Here is a 22,438-nt window from a genome sequence, read left to right on the forward strand (position 1 = left end):
GGAATTTTAAATAATCTTTTATTGCAGGAAAAGAGAAAACTTTAACTGGAATGATCATATTTATCAAGAATAATTAGTGGAATTTAAATTATTAAATTCACACAGTTTCTGGTATAAGGTAAATAAACACCTTGAACAGTCCAAAAATTGATTCAACTTTAGTGGTTTCCAATCCATTAAGTCTGAGAAAATAATGTAACAACAGGAAAACTATTAAAAGCTATCTATCTATATGTATAGAAAAACGTACACATGCCAGTGGATAGGTATGGATAAATGAATAGAAAAAGAGAGATAAAAAATTTTCCCCCAAGGAGAATATTTCTAATTTTAATAAATTTACGAGTTTTTTCATTCAGTCAAAAATTTATTTTATCTTTTAAATGACACAACAGAAATGGAAGTAAGTTAGCAGAGTCTATACAATAGCACTTGTAAAATTTTTTAAACTGTTGGTAAATCTGCAAGTTTGTCACTTTGGTCCTAAAATATAATCCAACTTTTAAATGCAAAATGAAATGTATTAGCGGGTCCTTTTTATGATCATATGTATTAAAGGAACATGATTATATTGTCTTAGGTTTTTCAGTTACTATCATCGTCTAAAATCAGAAGAGCAACCCCAAGAACTGGGTGAGTCATATTTGCTTTTTTATCTTAGGCACAGCAAAAAGTCAACTCATAAAAATTAGTTGAATAGTAAATTCAAATAATAAATTCACATTTGAGTAGCAGCTAATTATGTATGTAAAAAGTAACATGGATCAGTAAAAACTGGTGAATAAGAATAAGTCACTAGTGATTCATTTACTCATGTTACCATATCATTCTTCAGCTATAACCGGAAAAACAATAGCCTTCACAAAGTGACATACCAAAAAAAAAAGTTAAAATAGCTTCTTCTGCATTTTTAGGTTTCTCTTGACAAAGAGAATCTTTGGCATCTTCTTATTCTGTTTCTTCTTCAAGGCTAAAATCGACAAAATAAAAATAAACGTCACATCAATCTGTAGGCTCACTGTAAATCACCATTTACAATAGTCTTACAAACATGCCCCACTTTTTAATGATTACAAAGTAGTTTTGCTATCTACTCAGTTAATAATATTCTATCTTTAAAACACAAAGATAAGCTGTCTACTGTAGCTAGCCAGAATAAGCATTTTCACAAAACCGATCAGTACTAAAGTGCTGTTTATGTAGTAGTCTAGAAATGGCAATTTGCTATTAGTTAAATGGATACATAAAATATAATTTTGCTTATGAATTATTTATAAAGTTAGTTTAAAAACTGAATATGCAAGTTCACTACCTTTTATGCAAACGCGTTTGCAATCCTTCATGCTAACAAAGTTATTGTCATTTCCCCCACAGCCAGTATAGGTGAAGGCCTCACAGGTTTTATGTCTCGGATTAAAATGATAGCGAGTCACATTAGCAGAACATAGTCCCTCATCTTTTGGACTGTAGCAGTATGATGGACCTTTACAAAAAAATAAAATAAAATTAGAAATGCAATAATATCAAAATTAATAAAACTAATGATTTCTGAAAGAATTGAAGAAAATCTAATCCCATAGAAGCTTCATGCTGAATCCAAAATATCAAACTAAACCATTTAAAAAGTTTGCCTCAAATTTCAAGAAAGCTTAAATGCTATATTTTGTTAATTCTAAATATTTATAAACTGGACACAATTTCTTCTGAAGCTATGTTCTTATATCATTTGAATGTGTAAAGAAATGAAACCCAAAAAACAGATATGGTCAGGTAAAAAAAAACCAGATATCACATTTCAAGTGATAATATATGACATGTTTTGTAAACTTTCTTGTGTTGGTAGTTTTATTTTAAGTATGTTTATCTGCTCTTTCATTATTTTATTTTATTACAAATACATGTAATCAAGAATACATGTATTTAATTCCCAGGTAGCCACCGTAATATTTACATTTACACAAACAACTTAAGAAAACACCAGCAACAACCATCTCCTCATTAATTCAAGATTTTGCATACTCAACACAGTATAGCTGTAGAGCTTTATCAAAGTCTCTGCCAAGGCAAAATTTTCCTTGTTTATTGAATGTTATTTATGTGTATGTGTCTCTGCTGTGCCTAGGGAAAATGCCTGTATAGTCTCTCTACAACTATTAAATACTACCCAAGTAACCCATCAATTTGGGGGCTGTGATAGGGGCCAGAGGTAGATCAGCAATGCAGAGGAGAGAAAAAAGGAATACGGATCTCTTTGTGCTGCAGTTTGCAATTATTAAAGGATACGCAAATCTAACCAAAAACTTTAGAAAGAAATTTTCAAGTTTCTCCATCTTAAGTCTATGTATAGTCCACTATTTCGTATATACAACTGATTCCATACAAACCTGAGGTCATGGCATCCATTAATGAATACATACTATAATATTTTATGTGTAAATTAAATAGATGAGAAATAGTTCTGGAGAAACAGTGCAGAAGAGGAAACAAAAACTTGAATCATGGCTTTCTTGCTTTGTAGCCCTGAGAACTTAGCAAGTTATTAACTTCTATCTTGTACTCTCGTATGTAAAAATGAGAATAATAATACTCCCTCACAAAGTAAAAGTCTGAAGATTGATATCACATTATATATGAAATCGCCAAAATGCAAACCATGCTAATTCCACATCGAATTGATGTTTTCACCCTAAAGTATTAAAGAAATGAAACAGAAACACCATAAAAATAGTATTTACCTTTCTTTGGTGTACAGAAGCCCATGCAAGTGGCTTCATCCGGGAACTGGTTCCCACCGTGGTGACACCCACCAGACATAAATTTTTCACATGTCATGGTACTTAAATTGAAGAAATACTCTTCTCTGGGCTCACCACACTGCCCCTCACTGACTTCCAACCGGCAAATTTTGGGAACTTCTAGGAAAAGGAAGACAAAAAGCAGTGTAAGTCAAAAATCAGCCTTCTTAGCATTACTTTCAAAACTCTACTGTATTTTCAGAAACAACTGGGTGAGGGGAGGCATCATATTGAGTGCTGGGATAGTAAATCCTCAAAGACTGCTCATTAATCTAGTTATTTACCTTTTTTAAAAAAGTGTCTCCAGATCTGACTGAGCTGTAATAAATCTTTCAAATTCAGTAGAAAAACTCTGTTCTCTCAGGCTGTTATGATTGTCCCTACATATGAAGTGAAGTAACTTATTCACAGAAATACACATTTTCCCCTGGCTCAGTTCCTTGAATGGTAAAGCCCCATGTTCTGTGACAGGCCTTACAGATGTAATAAACATAATTAAAATAAAATAGAAAACAGTATCCCAAATTTCCACTATATCCGTATTCTAACAAAGACAAGTCTGGGTTTCAGGAAACCAATGGAAGGTTACAATCAGCTATATCACAGTTAAATAATAAAATCCACTAAAAGTATTTCAGATCGATGGCTAATTGACACGGTGTTCTCAAAGAGGCATAAAATCATATGTTTAGAGATAATGATAGAGAAAAGCACTTATATTGCATCTAATACCCTTGCACTATTTTGCCCTAAAGTGAAATCTTTCCGAATCTGCACAGGCTCAGAATTATGATAAACGCTTGATAAGAGAGGAGAGAAAATGTGAACTTCTGATGACGTTCAGGAAACTGAAAACCAGTGACCCTTGCTTAACAGTTGAGAAAATTCTGGCTCAAATTCACTCTAGAAAATGGGACCTGTAAAGTTAGCTAAGTTACTGCCGGCCCTTCTGTGCAAGGAGTGGTTAGGGATTTTCTGAGTGTGCTGCGACAACTTACTCTCTATCCTCCAGCAAGCTTCCTCACAGGCCGCCAGAGTTTCGAAGTTGTTGGCGTTGCCCTCGCAGCCCCCGTACATGAACTGGCGGCAGCTCTGCGTGTACCTGTCGTAGTAAAAACTGGGGATCCGGGCCCGGCAGGGCCCTACATCTGGGGGCAGGAGGCAGCTCTCCGCGTTGTTGCCTACGGGAGGGTCAGGAGAGTCAAAGAGGGGTCAGCCACAACCCTGGGGAGGGAGGGTTTGGTTTTCCCAGGGAGTTCTGTCCTCGCTGCTTCAGAGCAAAGGGGCCTCCACAGAGGGAGAAAGTGCAAACTGGGGCGCAACTGCCCCTCCCCGCCACAGGGGCCTGCGGAACGCGGGCAGAGAGAGAGCGGGTGCAGGGTGCCCCAGCTGCTTCCCCGGGAGGACGCCTGGACTGAAGGGGTGGGGGGTGGTTCCTGTGTGGGGCGATACCTGGCAAATCCTGAACAGCATTGCCCAGCGCGGTCCCCGTTATGAGCAACGGCAGAAGCAACAGCCCGAGGGTACAAGTAGGGTCCATGGTGTCCAGGTTCCAGCGGCCCGCAAGGCGAGGGGTCCCCAGAATGCGCCGGCAGAAGGGTGCGCAGAGTCCAGCCTCAAGGTGACCTGGCCTGGGTGCCGGTGGTGGGTGTCCGCTTTTTGTAGAGCGAGCACACTGCCGACCCGGCCGGGGCGGGGCGTGCCTGTGCGCTGTGCGGAGCCTGGAGGGGAGGCTGATTCACGGCCGGCGGCTGTGACCCCGCGCTGTCCTGGCACTGGAAAGTGTGTGCCGGGGAGAGGAATTCCCCTCCACGTTGAACCTGCGTCCCCAACTTTCTCCTTCAGCCGGGCGGGAATGACCAGATGGGCATTTTGTGTCAGTGATGGGAAATCGGCAAACTAGAAGGAAATGATTGCGCAAGATTCCAACTTGTAGCATCACCCTGAAGACTGATTCCACATTTTGAAGCACAAAGTCCACGTTTTTGAAGGGCGGAAAGAAAGTGTGAAATTCACAGGGCCGAGGTTCATTGCGATAGACTCTTTAATTAAGTTAGAAATTTCAGTATATGTGTATTTATTTACATTTATGCATATTTCAGTCGAGGTCTACTTTACATTTAATAAAGGGCTCGTAATACATCGTAAGTGCACAGTTTCATGAATTTTTCACAGTTATGCACGCCCTCGTAATCACCACTCCAGTCAAGAATTAGAACGTTTCCATCACGCCCAGTCCATTTTCTCATACCCTTCCCCAGGCCAGGGGCAAGCACGCTTCTGAGCACCATAGATAGGTATTGCCTGTGCTTGACTTTCATGCATATAGAATGATAGAGTAAGTACTGTTTTGTACTTCTTTTGCTCCACTACTGTTTTTGAGACACACCCATGTTGCTGTATAGTTCGTTCCTTTTAAATGCTGAGGAGTCTTCCAGTGTACGATTATACCACAAACATCCTGTGACTGGACTTTTGTGTTGTTCTAGTTTGGGGTTATTACGAATAAAGCTGCTTTGTGTGTACATACAACTTTTATTACTCTTGATTAAAATACTTAGAAACATTAGAAACTGCCAAACAGTTTTCCAAAATGATTAGACCATTTTACACCCCCATCAGCCATGTGTGAGAGTTGTAGTTATGTTTTATGGGTAGGAACATAAATGTCCAAAGAGGGGTGGCCTTGGCGGAGTGCGGGGTCCTAAAGCTTTGAGCAGATCAGCCCCTAATGTCGGTGCATCTGTTATATCCTAATGTCGGTGCATCTATTAAAGTTCATTGCTCCTTCCACATATTAGCCTGAGTCTAACATTTTACTTATACAAAACAAGTGATCTATACTGGGATTTTACATGAAATATTAAAAATATTTTTGGAGAACATTTCAATGAGTTCTCTTGATGAATATGTCTTCCTTTTCTCCCCCTTTTCCTCTTGTTCTATTCAATATTCTTAAGAGAATAATTATTCCTGGCTTCTCCTGAGGATACTGGAGGGAGTTTACAGGAGTTCTCCAAGTTTCTGAGATTCCCGATGTTCACAGTGGGTTAAGAGTCTGGCATATTTTGCACACTATACTCCCTTGTGTCAGTTTTCAATTATGCTGATGTTGAGGCATAGAATTATATTGCTAGGAAAATTAGGCTTGTCTGGAAATACTCAGTGTCACTTATGCTGTCATTACCAGATATCTATGATTAAGAATGACAGAGATACAAGGGTAAATATTTAACCACCAGTTCTGAGGGAGGAAAAAAAGGGCAGAGGGCCTGGTTTGTACAGTTTACTGATTTCCATGGTGTAGGTGCTCCCACTAGGGCTAATTTCAGGCTACCAGAGGTGGAAATAGATGAGTACAATCAGTTTGCCAGAGCCAGTGTGAGCAGCTCCAGCATACCAACCACTGAGACAGCCAGCTGGTTTTAGAAAGACACATTTATAGGCGAATCAGATTAGACCCTCCCATTTCCTCCTACTTATTATTAGGGGAGGCAAATTTTTTACCGAACACTTAGCCAGGATCATGTTCAGGAGAGCAATTAATTCAATTTCAAACTTACCTATTTCTATTCTTCTGAATTTGATTAAATATATCTTCCAAATGGACTGAAATAAATTGAAGGTCAGATACTGAGTCAAACTTATTCATCATTGATTATCATCACTTCTGTTCTTTGTTCTCAGCTGCTGGCACTTTTTGATCGTTTTTTGCTTCGTATAATAAGAGGAATCTTTTGAGTTAGGGCAGATTATTTTGGGAAATTGCATGATGTAATGGGAAAATGGGAGTCAGAGGAGACCTGGATTTTATTCTTTGCGCCTTTGGACAAGTGATACAAACTCTCTGAGACTTGGTTTCTTTATCTGTAAAACAGATATAATAACTGTACCTTAGACGTGTATTATGAGAATTAAAGGCAAAGTGCCTAGGTGCTCAAAGAGATGTGCTTCAGCTCTTCACACGCGGGCACAGAATCCACTCAGATTACCCCATGTCCTAGGTCCCCTTGTGCTTTGGCACAAAATTTTAAGTTGAGGTGTCAATCACAATCAAGAAACAGAACCACGTGATCTGTCCCTATGGGACTGAAACCTGTGACTTGGCACCCATCAGCTCTTCTCTTTGGCTGAACTCGGAGGCCACCTCTCTGCCAAGGAAGGAGTCACACAATCAGACATCACTTTGTAATGGTCTCTTCAGGGGGAAGGAGCTTCGGGGTTCTCTCAGCCAGAGCAGAGTACACTGTCTACTCAAGCCTGCTGTGTAACATACAGCAGGAGAGGTGGATGGGGAAGGGGCCCAGAGCGAAGGAACCCGCACCTCTGTGGTACAGAGTCTGTAGGTACCAGTTGAAATTCACATCCAGAGATACTCTAGAAATGTTAGTTTCCTTCCCTTGTTCTATGCCAAATAGAGTGCATCTTTAACATCTCTGTGAGTACAGAGCAGGGACATGGAAGAAAGAAAATTGAACAAGTGGAGTAGTTAGGAATTTGAGATTGTCAAGCAAGAATATCAGGAAGGAAACTAAATTGTGAAACATGTATTTTTATATCCATGAAAAAAATATCTTCCAATATAAAAGGGATCTAAATGTCCTCAGACTACTTTAAATTACGGAATTAATCATTAGGACCATGTGGAAGGAGCCATGTGACTACCGCCATCAGTCTCCACAGGAAAGTCATTGTACTTCTATCCCCTTAAACCAGTCTCTAAGCCAAAGGTTACTACATAACTGAGGAAAGCAATTCCTTTATCCAAAGTCAACAGGAAATGCAAGACTGGAGGGAATTGGGAAGAACAGTCACCCAGATTGATTTGTCACTGCAATACCAAGCAACAGCTTGAGTAGCTGTGGCTAAAGACAGAGGCTCAAAATAGATTGGAGTTCTTTAAAATAGGCATGGAGTACTTACAATTAGAATGCTGAAAGGAACTATAAATGCCATCTGTTCCAGTATTTTCATTTTACAGAATTACAAAGTTGAGACCTAGCAAGGTAAAATGGCCAGTCATGTTTATTTACCGTAGTTGTTGGCAGAGCTGAAACTAGAACCCAAGTTCTTGATACTCAACACTATATTCTTTCTAATATACCCAGACTTTAGGGGAGAACAATAAATTCAGAATTAAAACACACAAAGGCTACAGTGAATTCAGGAGCACCCGGGCATGTGTCAGATTCCTAACTCTGCTCCTTCTCACATACCCCTGGACCCCATAACAAATGGATATAAAGTTGATCTGGAACACATTTACTTCTAGAATCCCCAAGCCTATAGCCTATAGCAATCCTCTGAGAGCCTCATGGACGTGGACGGTAACCACGAATTTAAGGAAAGGATTGAGGCAGAAGCTCTTCCTCTCTGTCAGACACCTTAGAGTGAGGTGTCATGTCTAGCTCATGAATGAATAAGGAGAATTAATTAAGTCCAGTGATTCAGGGATACTTATTATATAAAACACAGTCACTTAAGGAGTAACATTGATAATGCCTTGAAGAAAGTTCTTGCTGCCTGTTAGTTTAAGCCCTGTCAAGATAAATTCTGAAATGAGTCCAGCTGGCACCAATGAAGAGTGTACACATCTGCTAAGAAAGCTAGTTAATCTCTTCTGAAAGATTAGGGGTCATGAGGGTTTTGTTAAAGTTTAGGCAACTACTTCACCAACCAGGCATTTTTCTAGCAAGTTAGGTCTTGTAGGATGTGTTTACTCTAATGCGCCCTCTGTCGGACTCAGAAAGCATTTGTGAGTGTTGTTATGTAATAAGGTGACGCCACATAAAAGGATGAGACATTCTCTATGCCTAATTTTATTATTCTCGTTCTCGCTCGTACATATTCTTCCTAGATGTATGTTCTCTCAAATGTCCTACCCGCTTAGGATGTTGGGCATCTTTTCTCTCACTCAGGTTGTTGCATATTTAACTATGTAGGGCATCCAGAAGATTGGAACAAATTTTAGACTATTTCACCCAAGACCTTTTCCGCGCAGTGCAGCCTCACCACTTATGTAGAATTCTAGCCTGGGTCACCAAGCCACTAGAGGGTGGCATGTCAGAAATGGGGGAAGGAAGAGAAAACATCCTCCAATTCTTGTATACCAGGTGGAAACCTCAATAGCAGTAACTAGAATGATGGATATGTTTATTGAGAGTTTTCATTGTATTTTACACTCATTAGCTCATTAAATACCCATAATGACCACTTGAGGGTGGTACTTTATTCTCCCCACTCTGCAAATGAGGAAACTGAAGCTTTAGATATGTGACTTGGCCAAAGCTATAAAGCTAGCACAGGTGGTCTGAATCCTCATCCCCTGATCCCACTCACTGTGTATACATCCTTTTCTTCCACGTTAGTGGGGATCGAAGTCAGGCTTGTTATACATAACATGTGCTTATGATCCTGCTTCAGTTCCTAGACAGCTCTCTCTCAGATTTCCCTTTTATTCAAACACAAAGTTTATCGTTAAGAACAGATAGGTACAATTTAAAAACATTGCTATAATGCTGTAAAGGGAACATCTGCCAAAGTTGATAATCAGATTAGAGGATTGAGTTAATCACTGAAGTCCGTATTTTCAGGGTTATGTTTAGCAGAATGTAATGGACCTTGACCTTTCCAAATATAAAAACACCCTTTCTTGCAAAAATATTGTCATTTTTATACTATAGCCCAATCTCACATTAGTTATGTTACTTACTAACTTGCCATAAGCCCGCCAAATGTTCATTTGTTCTAGCTCTATGTGAAAAAGTTTTTGTGTCTTAATTCACACGGGAGGGACAACTTGCCATATGGGGGCAGGGAGAGGCAATAGCTGCAGTTCGAAAGGGGCATACAGCTTCTAGGACTCTCACTATATTTTTCTTTTATTGACTATTAGGAAAAAACAGAGTTGAACTGAATTGAACTATATTAGAGGAGAGTTGAGTACACTAGCCAAGATACACTAAACCAGACTGAGAAGGGAGACTTGTTCCTAGAGGCCAGCTGAATCTTCTGTATTCTCTATCTTCCTTTCTCTTACAATGGAAGTCCCGCTGTGCTCTAGTCAGAGGTGACTGAACGGACTAGTGGGTCCGTTCCCCACTTGCCTTCTCGTGGACTTCACTCCTTTCATTCTCTTGCAACATTAGCTCTGCCCCTCTTGTTCTTTAGCACCCAGGTTTTAATAGTTTGTATTTGGAGTGATCTATCTCTGATTTTTTTCATCTCATACTTAAAGTTCACATTTGACTCTATGTGCCTTTCCTATTGGGACCCCTTTTGCAGTATAACTGATCAGAAATGTTATCTTCACTATCTGCCTCCATTTCCTCATCTCCCCCTTTTCCACATTCTGCTCCAGTTAAACTTCCATATTGGGAAGAGGAAGAACAGGAAGTGTTCTTGCCAAGGGCAACTCATCATGTTGCCACATCTTACTAGACTTCTCAATACGTCTGACACCCAAAGCAGCTTTCCGTAAGTCATCAAAGACCACACTTTTCCATCTCCATTTTGTCTAACCTCTCAGTAGTATTCAACAATTTCAAAGACTTCCTCATTCTTGAAATGCTTTTCTTTAATTCTTTATAACACATTCTTCTGGTTTTCTCCTGCTTAGTTGACTACTACTTTTCAAACAATCTGTCCTTCTCCTCTGCCTGCCCATTAAAGGTTAAATTGACTCAATGCTCAACTTTGAGAACTCTTTTCTAATTGTACTCTCTTCTTATGTGATTTTAAGTATAAACACATATAAACTTTACACACACACACACACACATCAATACACATAAGTATGTTTATGTGCAGTCTCAATCTCACCTCTGAATTCCAAACACTTATATCTACTTAACATCTACATCTGATGTCTAATAGACATCTCAAACATTATATGTCCTAAACTGAAGTCTTGGTCATGTACTCCCAATCTTTCTCCTTTCTATAAATGATACTTCTACTTAGATTCTCAAGCCAAAAACTTTGGAATCATTCTTAACACCTCCCATTCCTACTTTGCCCAATTCATCAATAGTCCTGTCAATTCTACCTCCAAATTACATTTTTAATGTTCCTATATCTCTTAATATCCATGGCCACCAATATAACTCAAATCTATTTGTTCTTAAAGGACCATTACATTAGATTCTTACTGAAACTCTCAGTTTCCATTTTTGTTCCCCACTCAACCCCACACAGCAGAGAATTTTTAATATATCCACTAGATTCTCATTTTATTCCTCACCATGCAAGGTCACGCACTCTGACCCTATGTAATCTGACCCCTGTCACCCTTACTAACCTCATCCCATTACTCTTCCTTGATCTTACTATACTCGGGTTACACTGTGTTTTCCATTCTCTTAATATAAAAAGTTTGTTCTCACCTCAGGTCCTTTGTATGAACTGTTCCCTCTACTTAGCCCTTCCCCTTGCATGAAATGCTCATCTCTTGATGTTCACTTCAGTGTCTCCTTGGCAGTTGGGTCTTGGTTTCACCACCTCTGATCAGTCTATATGATGCTGCTCCACATCCCAGTGACTCCTTATGACTTTATGGTATCATAAACTATCTTTGTAACATTTATCATTCGAAATCAATATTTTTATTAGTTTTATGTTACCTGTTTGATCTTCTAACTATTATATAAGCTCTGTGACAGCAGGGAACTTACCCGTTGTATTTACCATTGTATCCCAGTGTTAAGAAAAAAGACCTGGAAAGTAGGATCTCATAAATGTCTGTGGAATGAACAGATTACTTATTATTACCACTACCCCTCTTCTTTTCAAGTGTCTATAAAACCCAAATGGCTCAGTAGAAACAGAGAAACAGTTGTTTGGGGGAAGAAAGTGAGTTATCATAGAGTATAATTTGAATGTCTATAAGTCACCTATACTTTAAGATAAGCTAACAGATTGAGAGAGAATGGTATTTCTGTAATAAAATAGAAACAGACACAAAAGCAACTGGTTTTCAAAAACTAAATATGATAAAATGTGTGATCAACCTAAGATCAGATTCACAAAAACAGAAATGCAAACTACCTTTTATGTGACAGAAAAAAACTCAACTGGAAAGAATGAATTATAAAGTGATGAAGTATAAACACAGTAAGAAATAAGGAAGCTGATTTTATTTGCTGCTGCAATCCCTAGCAATCAAAAGAATACCTGGCTCATGGTAGTTACTCAATAAATATTTGCTGAATAAATGAATACTTGTTATCTGCTATCACTTTATTGGTCCTAGTAGAAAGACAGAAGGAGAGAGTAGATACATAGGTATAAAGTGATAAAGGGATTGCGTAAATATGTTTATCAGTGTCTGGCACACATTAAATGCTCAAAAGTTGTTAACTAATATTATCTCATTTAATTTTCGTCACAGCAAACTCATTCTCCTTTGTTAATTTTATCTCATCTTTTTCTCCTTAGAATGTTCCAGCATTTAGACCTTTGTTTTCTTCTCGTCTGTCTTCATGGCTCTCTCCTAAGCTCTGGCCTCTCCTCTAAACTCCAGACTGCCCATTCAGATGAATGTCTAATGGGCATCTCAAACTGGGATTCCCCTTCTCACTGTCTCCCTGACCTCAGAAAATAGCAAATTCCTTCTTCCAGTTGTTCAGGCCCAAATCATTGGAGTTATCTTGACTTTTCTCTTTCTTATTCATTCTATGTCTGGTCTCTCAGCACATCCTATTATCTCTACTTTTAAAACATATTCAGACTCTCATTACCTGTCCCAACCTCCCAAAATGTCTGAGTCTATTTATGGAGATAATGTCACTCTATTACTCAAAATCCTCCACTGTTCCCCAAGTCACTCAGAGTTAAGCCAGAGTCTACAATGGCCCGCAAGATCTACATGCTCACTGATATCATATATTATCCTTCCCCCATATTTGCTTCACTCCTCTTATTCTTTCTTGCTCACTGCTCCCTTTGCACTTATTGTTTCTTGGAACAATCTTCTCAGTTATGGGCATGGTACATTCCTTTATTTCCTGAAGGAATTCATGCGATTAGCGTTGTCTCAGAGAAGCCTTCTCTGGCCACTCTCCCAATGACTGAAACACTTCTCTTGACCCTTCCTATTCCTATTCTTTCCCTGTTTTGTTTTTCTCCTTAGCACGTCACAATCTGATATATGGTGTGTTTATTCTTTTATCATGTTCCTTGTCTTGTCTCTCTCATTGGACTGTATGTTCCTTGTGGGCAAAGTTTTCTAAAATTTTATTTTCTCTGCCCTGAAGCATCTACCTAGAATGGTGTCTGACACATACTAGCACTCAAAAAATATTTGTTAAATGAATAAATAAAATGTTAGCTGTTATTAGTTATAATCTCAAGAATAAAGTCAAGATGAAAAAGAATAGTAGAAGATAAGAAAATTTATACCCATACAATTACAAGTTACGGTAGATTTGTTTCTGAAAAATGTGTCAAACTGAATGTTTATAACTCAAAATATTTAAAGTGTGCTAGCAACATTTCTGCTTCAAAGAATCTATGATTGATCCTCTGTATAAAAGAAAAGATTTTTTAAAATAATTTAAATAAATTTTCCCTAATATAATTCTTATAAGTTAGATATTTTATTTGTCAAGTTTTCTTACTTCAAAATGTGCTTATCTGTTTTAAAACAGAAAACAAGCAGCCTCTGAACTTTATAATAGACAGTTTTAATTCTAAAATAAATTAGCAAGAAACCTAATGGAAACTCTGAAAAACGTTGGTAAGACAAGCTGCTCTACATAGTTCTAGCCTCCCAACACCCCTCACACATACCCACAAAAACCAGTGTAAACCATAAACAACCTGACGTATTTTTAAAGGTCCCCCTAGGGGGCAGTATTGCCCCCGTCGAGAATCACTGCTCCATGGATAGGGTACAACTGTGAGATGCATCCTGTCCCTCCTCTTCTGTTTTGGAGCTCAGCTCCTCTGAAGGTAGTACAAGATGGAGGAAGAGGTAAAAGGCAAATGTCTTCTACGGCAGCACGCTTCTCCCCTGGGTTAGCGGTAACTGCTACCTTAGCTTGTTGGTCTATAAGTTTTCAGTCCTCACTGAAGATGAGGGTGCAGATGCCTAGTAATAGGGCCAATAATCTGATCTAGGCCGACTTGGGACTTTCACAGAGAAGTGGCCCATCTCGAAAGCTTAGAAATAAGCAGCCCATGTAGCCGAGTAGGAATGGGTAGTGGGGAGTTGAGGGGATACTTTTTTTCTATGTAATTCTGGAGTATGGAAAAACAAATCTACTCTTTTACACTAGTTTGAAGGAGGGTAATTGAAAGAAATGTGCTGGAGTGGTAAATGCCCCAAGCCGGAAAACCAACACTGGAACACCAGATAACTCCAGCTCTGTCACCACCCATTGTGTGATTTGAGACATTTTAATTCTCTGGACCACCTTTGCTTCATATGTAAAATGGGATAGAGAGTAAATTAAATGATGTTTGAATCCTTCTAAACTCTTGACCTCAATACAACTCTGAGCATTTGGACTTTTCATGTGGTCAATATACACTTCCTTTCTCTGTAGGTCTGGGTGTCCTTAAGGGAGATGAGGGTTTTGATCCTCGCTCTTTAAATTTTTTCATGCAAGACTTGTGTCATTGAATTTGGCCAGCATTCTTGAAACTTCTAGGATTCACCTCCACCAAATGAAGTATGTTTTGCTGAAAATATTATTAAACATGGTGAATCACAGCATTTTAAAGTTAAGAAATAATTAGTTAATAAAGTGAAGTTAGATACCTTGCACCATTCTCTATGTCTAGGTAAATATTAATGACAAAAGTTGCAAGTGATTTATCACTAATTCATGATTCTCTTCTGTATATTGAACAATACACAGAACAATAAGCAGTAGTAAGGATATAAAAGTTAAAGAAAGATATGGACACTCTTGTAAAGGTCCTTACAATCCATATTGTCTTAGATTTCTTAGAGGCAGAGCAAAGACAAGGATCTTTGTCCTAATGATTTATCAAGGGTGAGCTCTCAGGAGAAACTTCTGAAGGAAGGAGGGAAGCAGGATGAAGCAGAAGAAGTTAGGCAAATGTGTGGTTTCAGAAGTCTAGCTTTATCTTGAACCAATGGGGATCTCTGGAAGGTTTTCGATTACACCAAGGTTTTTCAGCCCAGGGGCAAGTGGTCTGGGCTATTAGGATCCCACTTCAACCAGCCATTTGCTACAGGTAATCTACAGAGATCAGTTGGAGCATAATCTCTCAGACATCACTAGTTGAAGTGGTTCCCATCAGCCAAGGACAAACTTATGCAGAAGGTTTGCCCTTGGCAATCAACACTTGTGCTGCTGAGAGGATGAATACCCGCTCTGGACAGGGGGATTTGGGTAGGGCACCAAGAGTATCTACTACAGATATTAAAGGGGAGAAATCATATCCACATGATATCCTTTAAGAGCACTTACAAAGCCACCTATCAGAAAGTGACATATAAGGCAGCACAGTCTGAAAGTCCAGGGGTACAGAGTAAGTGAGAATAACCCAGCTAATGTGTACTGCTTGCTCTGTGCAACGCACTGTTTTGCAATCTTTATTCCTCTCAAGGAATCTGCAATGTAGGTAATATTGCTCCTATTTCCTAGTAAACTGAGACACAGAGAGATTAAGTAACTTGGTCAGGGTCACACAGCTAGCAAGTGCCAGTAGATGACCATTTCATTGGCAGTAATGGGGTAGGGCTTCTCTGGAACAGAGAAAATGAAATTCTAAGCTCTACCCCAAATCAAAACCTCTTTGATTGGGCTCATATTTCAACAACTTCCTAAAGTGATTCTTATACACATTGGAGTGTCAGAGCCATTGCCAAGTGGAATAAGTTTTCCAAGACAGAGAAAAGTTGTGCAAAGGACAATGTGAACAGGTAAAAATGATCAGCAGAAAATAGATATGGTTGTGAATTTTTGTAGAGCATCTGAAAGGAGTGAGAAAGAAGATGAGAATAGCTCTAGAATATCAAACAAGAATTACACAGGAAGAATTGTTGTCACATTGTTTTTTAAAATAAGAACGGAATAGCAAAAATGAAAAGTATAGGAAACATTGGCTTTGGGTACCCATAGGGTGTTCTTTTATACTTCTGTGCTGGCCTGTATAGGCATTTATTCCTAAAAATATGCTAAACTTCCTCTTTTTCAGAGAAGAACAGGATATCATAAAATTGGGAAGATAAATAATATTTCCTCAAAGGTTTTGGGAATGAAAACGTTAATATGAATATAGAGAAATAAGTTAATTGCTGGTATATGATCAGAGTATTTTTATGTAGATGTATGATAAGTTGTTCTCTGAAATAGCAAGGGACTTGAATATGATTAATTTCATAAAATGTCATTATAAAAATTAGACCAGAGAGACAAAAGAGAAAAAAGGGGATCAAAAAAGTAGAGATTATAAACATGATGCCACTTGGCTATAATGAAATATTTTCCAGGAAATTTCATATGAATACCACCAGGTACTGTGCCATCTTTCCCATTGCCCACTGATCTTATTAAGGAGAAGCAATTGTTAAGAGTGCAGGAGAATCTATACTTTTATAATGTACATTGGTAGATCAGGCTCACCATGTCTCCTTTAACCCACTACATTTGAGCATCACTGATAGCCAGTTCGCTGAGTTATATACAAATTACAGGTATTGTTTGGAAAAACACTTTGAAGAATATGCTAGTAATTTCTGATGAACAAAGTTATTTGTTTGCTGTTTTTCCATCTAATCGGTGCATATTTCAATCCATTACTTATAAAGAATTTATAATGACACCTTTTGTGTGTTTCCCTGTTAATACCAGATTAAATACTCTAGCAATTTAGAGGATTAATAGGCAGTCCTCAAAATGACCTCAAACTAACTTAAATGGCATAAATCATATGGTGGAGGGGTTTGGAGTTGGAGATGAAGGTTAGAAATCCAAAGTTTTACATAACAAAAAAAAATAAAATAAAATAAACAGGAAAAGGAGGAGCTTTGGGTATTTAAGATTATCTACTGACTAAACTGACCTCCCCCATAAACCTAGCAGGTGTTTTGAGTCAAGTGCTTGGTTTAATCATATTAGTGAAGATTATAAAGAAGCTTTAAAATCCCAAGGCTAATGATCAATGCTGAAATTTTTCAGAGAGTATTTGTAAGAAATCGGTTATCATAGGAAGTTAAAACAAACACACAAGAAAGAAACAGTTCACTTAGTAAGTTCTGAGCTGAGGAAAGTGTTGGCTATCGTTGACTTGAAGCCAAGTCCAGGAATTTTGGTGTGCGAACTAATTTTCTACCTTTTCATCAGGCAAAAGATGCCCGTGATCAATATTGAAGATCTGACAGAAAAGGACAAATTGAAAATGGAAGTTGACCAGCTCAAAAAAGAAGTGACACTGGAAAGAATGCTGGTAAACTGCTGCTTTCTTTTGAATTTTATTTTAAACTAGAGATATTGTAGGATTTACCAGATTAGGAACAATTGAAAGGATGCAGAATTTGCTACCTCAAAATATGCCTCTTTGACATAAGAATTATTTTAGGCTGATTATTTTTAAGATACACCAGATGCTGGAGAAGCTCTGAAAACCAAGCAGGAGTTAAAGAGATACTTATGTTTATAAGGGAAATCTCTATTTGTGAGGGTGTCTCCCTCTCTGTACCAGGAAGAGAATGACTAAATCTCTAGAAACTCTTATCAGTGGGAAAGGCAAAGGACTAAAATTTGCTTACCAGCCTTACCATTGTTCTCTGTGATTTGCCTGGGAACCTCTCATAAATGTCCCTCACCCCCTTCCCATCTTTCTTTTGTGTTTCCCTGGTGGTGGTTTTTAAGGAGTGTCCTGAGTCTTTTCGAGGAGTTTTTTAGGTTTCCTCGTTATCTCGTATGTATAGAGAAGATATATATGTTTTAAAATTTCTGTTTGTTTTTCTCCTGTTAATCTGCTCTTTTATTACAAAGGGTTCTCAGCCAAGAACCTAGAAAAGTAGAGGGAAAATTATTTTTCCTGCTCCACACCATTCACAGGAGAGACTCAATGTAGTTAAAAATAAAATTTTCAGGTAAAAATTCATCAGCGATTAAGAAAATTAATAATCATAATTGTCTCTTGAGGTAGAATCTAAGTCAAAGGTTTAACAAACTATTTGCCATGGGCCAAATCTAACCTTTAGCCTGTTTTTGTTTGATCATTAAACTAAAAATGTTTTTACATTTTTAGAGTTGTTTAAAAGGAAAAAAAGAAAAATAAAAGATAGAATATGAGACAGAGACCATGTTATTGCTAAGCAATAAAATGAGGCAATATATATAGGCATTTTGTTTTTACCTTTCTAAACTGATAAACTTTTCTTTATTTAATACAATACTTTGATATTGTTCAAATACTTTTAGCCAAGACCTCACCCGCTCCAGCACTGTCACGGCCAGTAATGAATGAGTACATTCTATCCCTTCTTTGCAAATAAAAATGAGTTCAAGTAGAAGAACTCACTGGTTCCTCTTAAAAACATCTGACAGTTCTTGGAAATGATTACCAAGAGTTCTTTGTCATTGGAAAGAGAAGAAATGGCAAAGGAATAAATGTTTCTACCGAACAAACACTGACTGAAACTTGGGAAACATAGATAAGTATTTTAGATTTTTTTTTGTTTAGAAGAGTTAGTAGAAACAAAATTTCCTTCACCAGTGATAAAAGTATATTTAAAAAAATTTTTTTTAATCTCATTTTATCTGGCCAAAGCAAAAAAGGGAGTTTGTATTATCTTCATACTTTGCTAAAAAGTCTTACTCCCAATAAAAATAGGAATTTTGGCTTCTTTTATGTTTATAATTGTCTCAAACTTCCCGTTCCCCTTTTCCATATAGGCAAAACATGTTTTACTATAAAGATAAAATATAAATTTATAAATAGCAAAAAAGCTAAGACCACATAACCACAAAAGTTTAAATCTTTAGAATTTGTGGAAAATAAAATATAACTGTGGGATAAAGGAGAGTTATTTTTTCTTCTTGAAACATCTAAAAAATTGTTTTTATGATTTATATTCTCAGGATTGTTGTTTTGTGGGCAATTTGGTTATCTTCATGTGTTTATTATTTACTTGTGGCAAGTTCACCTGTTAATTTTTACCTTGGGTAAACATTATATATGTTACCATCTTTCAGGTTTTTGGGTTTCTTTTCCCTATTACTCAACATCTCCTTGCTCTGGGAAGTCAAACTAAATTAATCTCAGACTCTGGAATCGTATCTCTGCTATAGAATCTGGCTCCACAATCTTCTCCACATGTAACACTCATATAAGTTATCTAACTTACCTGTGCCTGTTTCCTCTTCTCTAAAACAGGCATAGTAACATCTAATGCAGAAGGCAATTGGGAGAAATAAATAGATAATATATACGAAGCTCTAAGAACGATGTCTAGCACATAGCAAGTGCTTTGTACCATTATTTTTTAAAAATGTTATTAATATCTATGAACCAGACTGGTTCATAATATGTCTCAATTTATTTTGCTGTCAAGGCAGTATTATTGTCAGAGTAAAACATCTCTTTGCATGCAGTCTCTAAAGCTGGTAGATAGATTTGCAATGACTAGAAGTCAATGTAATAGGCAAAGACAAAGATAATCGTTGGAATAATAGCTAAAAATAGCTACGATTCAATTGAGCGTATTTGTATGTAAGACACTTAATTCAGCCAGTGTTGCTCTTGCTATTTCACAGATGAAGCAACTAAACCTTAGATGAGCTATCTTAACTAAGACATAACTGGTCAGTGGGCAGAGCCAAAATTCAAACCTGGAGTGTCCTGAATCCACTGTTGATGCTTTCCACCATGTCATGTAATCCTGAATGAAACTATGCACACTGATATTTACATGTGTATAGAATATACATTAATAGGCTCTGGCTGAGTCCCTTAAAATACTAAAACCTGATTTTTCACTAAGTCATTACTATAATGGTATAGACGAGTGAGCAAGTATTTATTACTGAGCACCAACTAAATGCAGGCTCTGTTCTAGATGCCTGGGATACCTGTGTACAAATCAGCCAAAGGTCCCTGACCCTCTGGCGCTCACCTTCTATGCACTATCACAATCAATCACTGTAGTCGAGTTTAAAATAAAATTACATGTGTATACTACTGAGAATCCAGGAGTGGTGATAAGCCTGGAATTTAACAATTATTCATTCTCTTCCACCTTTACAGGTCACATTTTTGGAATGAGGAAAAAGATTTAATTAATGTTCCCTCTGGTGATATTCTTGACTTGTGTTGCCAGCTGTGTTTTGATCCCTGGATCCTGTCTCCTTTTAAGAAGCTGGAGGCAGTATCTACTGAGAACTCTTAGCTGGAGTGTGGCCAACTGTTTATCCTTTGCCTGGAGATATCCAGGAGGACAGGGGAGGGAACGGCTATTTTTTCTTTTCTCCTAGAAAGTACACATGCATTGGCAGAAATCAGAATCACGTTAAAAATATAGAACACAAAAAATTATTATAATAAATACATTCTTGGATTCTGAAGTTTCTATATTAAACCAAATGAGTCATCTCTTTCTCCTTTCCTTTAAGGTATCCAAATGTTGTGAAGAAGTAAGGGATTACGTTGAAGAAAGATCTGGGGAGGATCCACTAGTAAAGGGTGTCCCTGAGGACAAAAATCCTTTCAAAGAGCTCAAAGGAGGCTGCGTGATTTCATAAGAAAAAAAAAAAAATCCTTGGAATATCTTGAGCTTTAATGACAATATTAACTTTTGGTCATATGTAATAATACTATTGAGCATGTACATGAGTTTTTAAATTTATAAATACAAACTTTAAATGAAAATTGGAATGTGATAATGCGTGTCTGCTTTTTATTAAAGGATTTAGCACAGGATTTTAACACATAATTGATAATAAATATTGATTGGCCCCTTTCTCTAAGAATAATTGCTATGTTTTATGAATAAGTCTATATTATTTTGCTTGCCAGAATATAGTTAATATTTGACGTTTCTCCACTTCCCTTCCAATACTCATAGTATTCTACCTGGAAATTTCATGGTTAGACTTATATTTTCCCCAACTTTTGTCTTACTTATAGATTAGGAAGTTTATTCTTTTAAATCATGGAAGACCTGTCTTAGCAAAATATGTGCTGTGAAGATTTTTGTTACTGACGTTTTGTTTTGTTTCCTTTTCACTCTTAACTCCCAGTCAGTGGTGATGGTTTTAACATAACCTCTTCCTACATTCTTACTCATCTACTTGTCACCAATAATGTGAACTTTTCTCAGAATGCCAGCTGGATTAGGATTCAGTCTATGGTCGCAGAGCACAATGGATTTAACCAACACCAGAATAAAGGTTCTGAGGAGCTAGAGAGTTCTGGCTTTGGCACTTTATTGCCTGACTTCAGACAAATTACTTAATGTTTCTAAATCTTAGTTACTGTAGAATCGGGGTAATAATAACTCTGTTTCCTGTTTTGTGGGAATTAAATATTATATAAAGGTGATTATGGCACTTAGCATATTGCCTGGCACATAGTAAGGATCTTATAAATATTAATTAGTATTATTACTGGGAAAGGAACTGTACAAAATATCGAGAATCATTTAATAAGACACATACTATTCTACCCCATCCCCATGATGATTCTTACCAGTACAGTCCTTTTTTTCTGTAGCAGTTTAAAGGCAAGATAGAAAAATAGTTACCTGTATTGTCCTGCTAATCAGTATCTTCCTGGCATCTTATTGAGTTTGTGTAAGCCAGATTTCACTATCTTTGTGCTAATAACCAGGAGATAACTTGCCTCTGCTTCTATAAGAAGTAACAAATGTTAGTTATCCCAACTTGAGAACTATTTTTGTTGTTAGTGTCTTCTTGTTGCTCTCTCACATTCACAGTACAAATTTTGGATATATTAGTGATTAGAAATGCTAATTGATTGTGATCCCTTTAAAAACAAAATAAGAGTTATCTATTATTTGATCTGGAAGACAGTCTAAAGGTCATCCCAAGTTTGGCTCCTGGCACAGTGCCCTCCCACCCCGGCCAGAGTAAGTAAGTGCTCATAAAGATCCACTGACTCTTGTCTAACCCCTTGTCTAACCCCCGTTTTGAGAAAATCAAGGCTCAGAAGTGAATTGGCAAATTTCTCAGGTCTGGACTCTGGATCTCTGGCTGAATGGTTAGCAACACAGTCTACCACATACCAAATGTGCGTTGGGTTTTAAGGGGTTCCAAGACACACTACTGGAATCTCTTAGTTCTTTTTCCTCAGAAGCTGATTTCTCCCTGTTTAAAATTACAAAAACCCTCTCCAACCATCCCCAGCTCTTCCTATCTCCTTTTCCCACTCTATTTTCCTCCACAGTACCTATCGCCGTCTAGCATAATATGTATTTTATTTGTTTGTTTGTTTAATTGTGGTCTGTCTCCAGGGGTTTTCCATGTGCAATTTAGTGTTTATTAAGTGTTCCATATATCATTTTGTTTCTGATTAGAAAAAAATTACAAAATCTTGGCTATGGAATTTAATAACGTGTAGTCTTGACCAACATCCCTAGCTTTCATCTAACAACTGGAAATAGATTTTGGAGTCAGACAATTCTGTCTTTTTTTTTTTTTTTT

The 22,438-nt window shown here is 37.5% G+C and overlaps 2 protein-coding genes across 2 annotated transcripts; one reads left to right on the forward strand and one right to left on the reverse strand.

The window, feature by feature from the left end:
- Nucleotides 1–317: 317 nt before the first annotated feature.
- TFPI2 (tissue factor pathway inhibitor 2) lies at nt 318–4,531 on the reverse strand. Its single transcript, XM_006911906.3, has 5 exons — nt 4,248–4,531; nt 3,794–3,976; nt 2,736–2,915; nt 1,313–1,483; nt 318–970 (listed from the first exon to the last, which is right to left on the reverse strand). Exons 1-5 carry the CDS (start codon nt 4,333–4,335, stop codon nt 888–890), a joined length of 705 nt encoding a protein of 234 aa, XP_006911968.1. The 5' UTR covers nt 4,336–4,531; the 3' UTR covers nt 318–887.
- On the forward strand, nt 2,854–20,518 carry GNGT1 (G protein subunit gamma transducin 1). Its single transcript, XM_006911907.2, has 3 exons — nt 2,854–2,941; nt 17,114–17,216; nt 20,390–20,518. Exons 2-3 carry the CDS (start codon nt 17,121–17,123, stop codon nt 20,516–20,518), a joined length of 225 nt encoding a protein of 74 aa, XP_006911969.1. The 5' UTR covers nt 2,854–2,941; nt 17,114–17,120.
- The last annotated feature ends 1,920 nt before the right edge of the window (nt 20,519–22,438 follow it).

The sequence above is a fragment of the Pteropus alecto genome, unplaced genomic scaffold, assembly GCF_000325575.1.
Source record: "Pteropus alecto unplaced genomic scaffold, ASM32557v1 scaffold21, whole genome shotgun sequence".
Classification (NCBI taxonomy): domain Eukaryota; kingdom Metazoa; phylum Chordata; class Mammalia; order Chiroptera; family Pteropodidae; genus Pteropus; species Pteropus alecto.

Coding starts and splice junctions, on each gene's coding strand:
- TFPI2 (XM_006911906.3), bottom strand. CDS start 4,335: ATGGACCCTACTTGTACCCTCGGGCTGTTGCTTCTGCCGTTGCTCATA. Junction 3,977..4,247: donor TGCTGTTCAGGATTTGCCAG/GTATCGCCCCAC, acceptor ACCCTCCCGTAG/GCAACAACGCGGAGAGCTGC. Junction 971..1,312: donor CAAACGCGTTTGCATAAAAG/GTAGTGAACTTG, acceptor TGTCGATTTTAG/CCTTGAAGAAGAAACAGAAT.
- GNGT1 (XM_006911907.2), top strand. CDS start 17,121: ATGCCCGTGATCAATATTGAAGATCTGACAGAAAAGGACAAATTGAAA. Junction 17,217..20,389: donor TGACACTGGAAAGAATGCTG/GTAAACTGCTGC, acceptor CTTTCCTTTAAG/GTATCCAAATGTTGTGAAGA.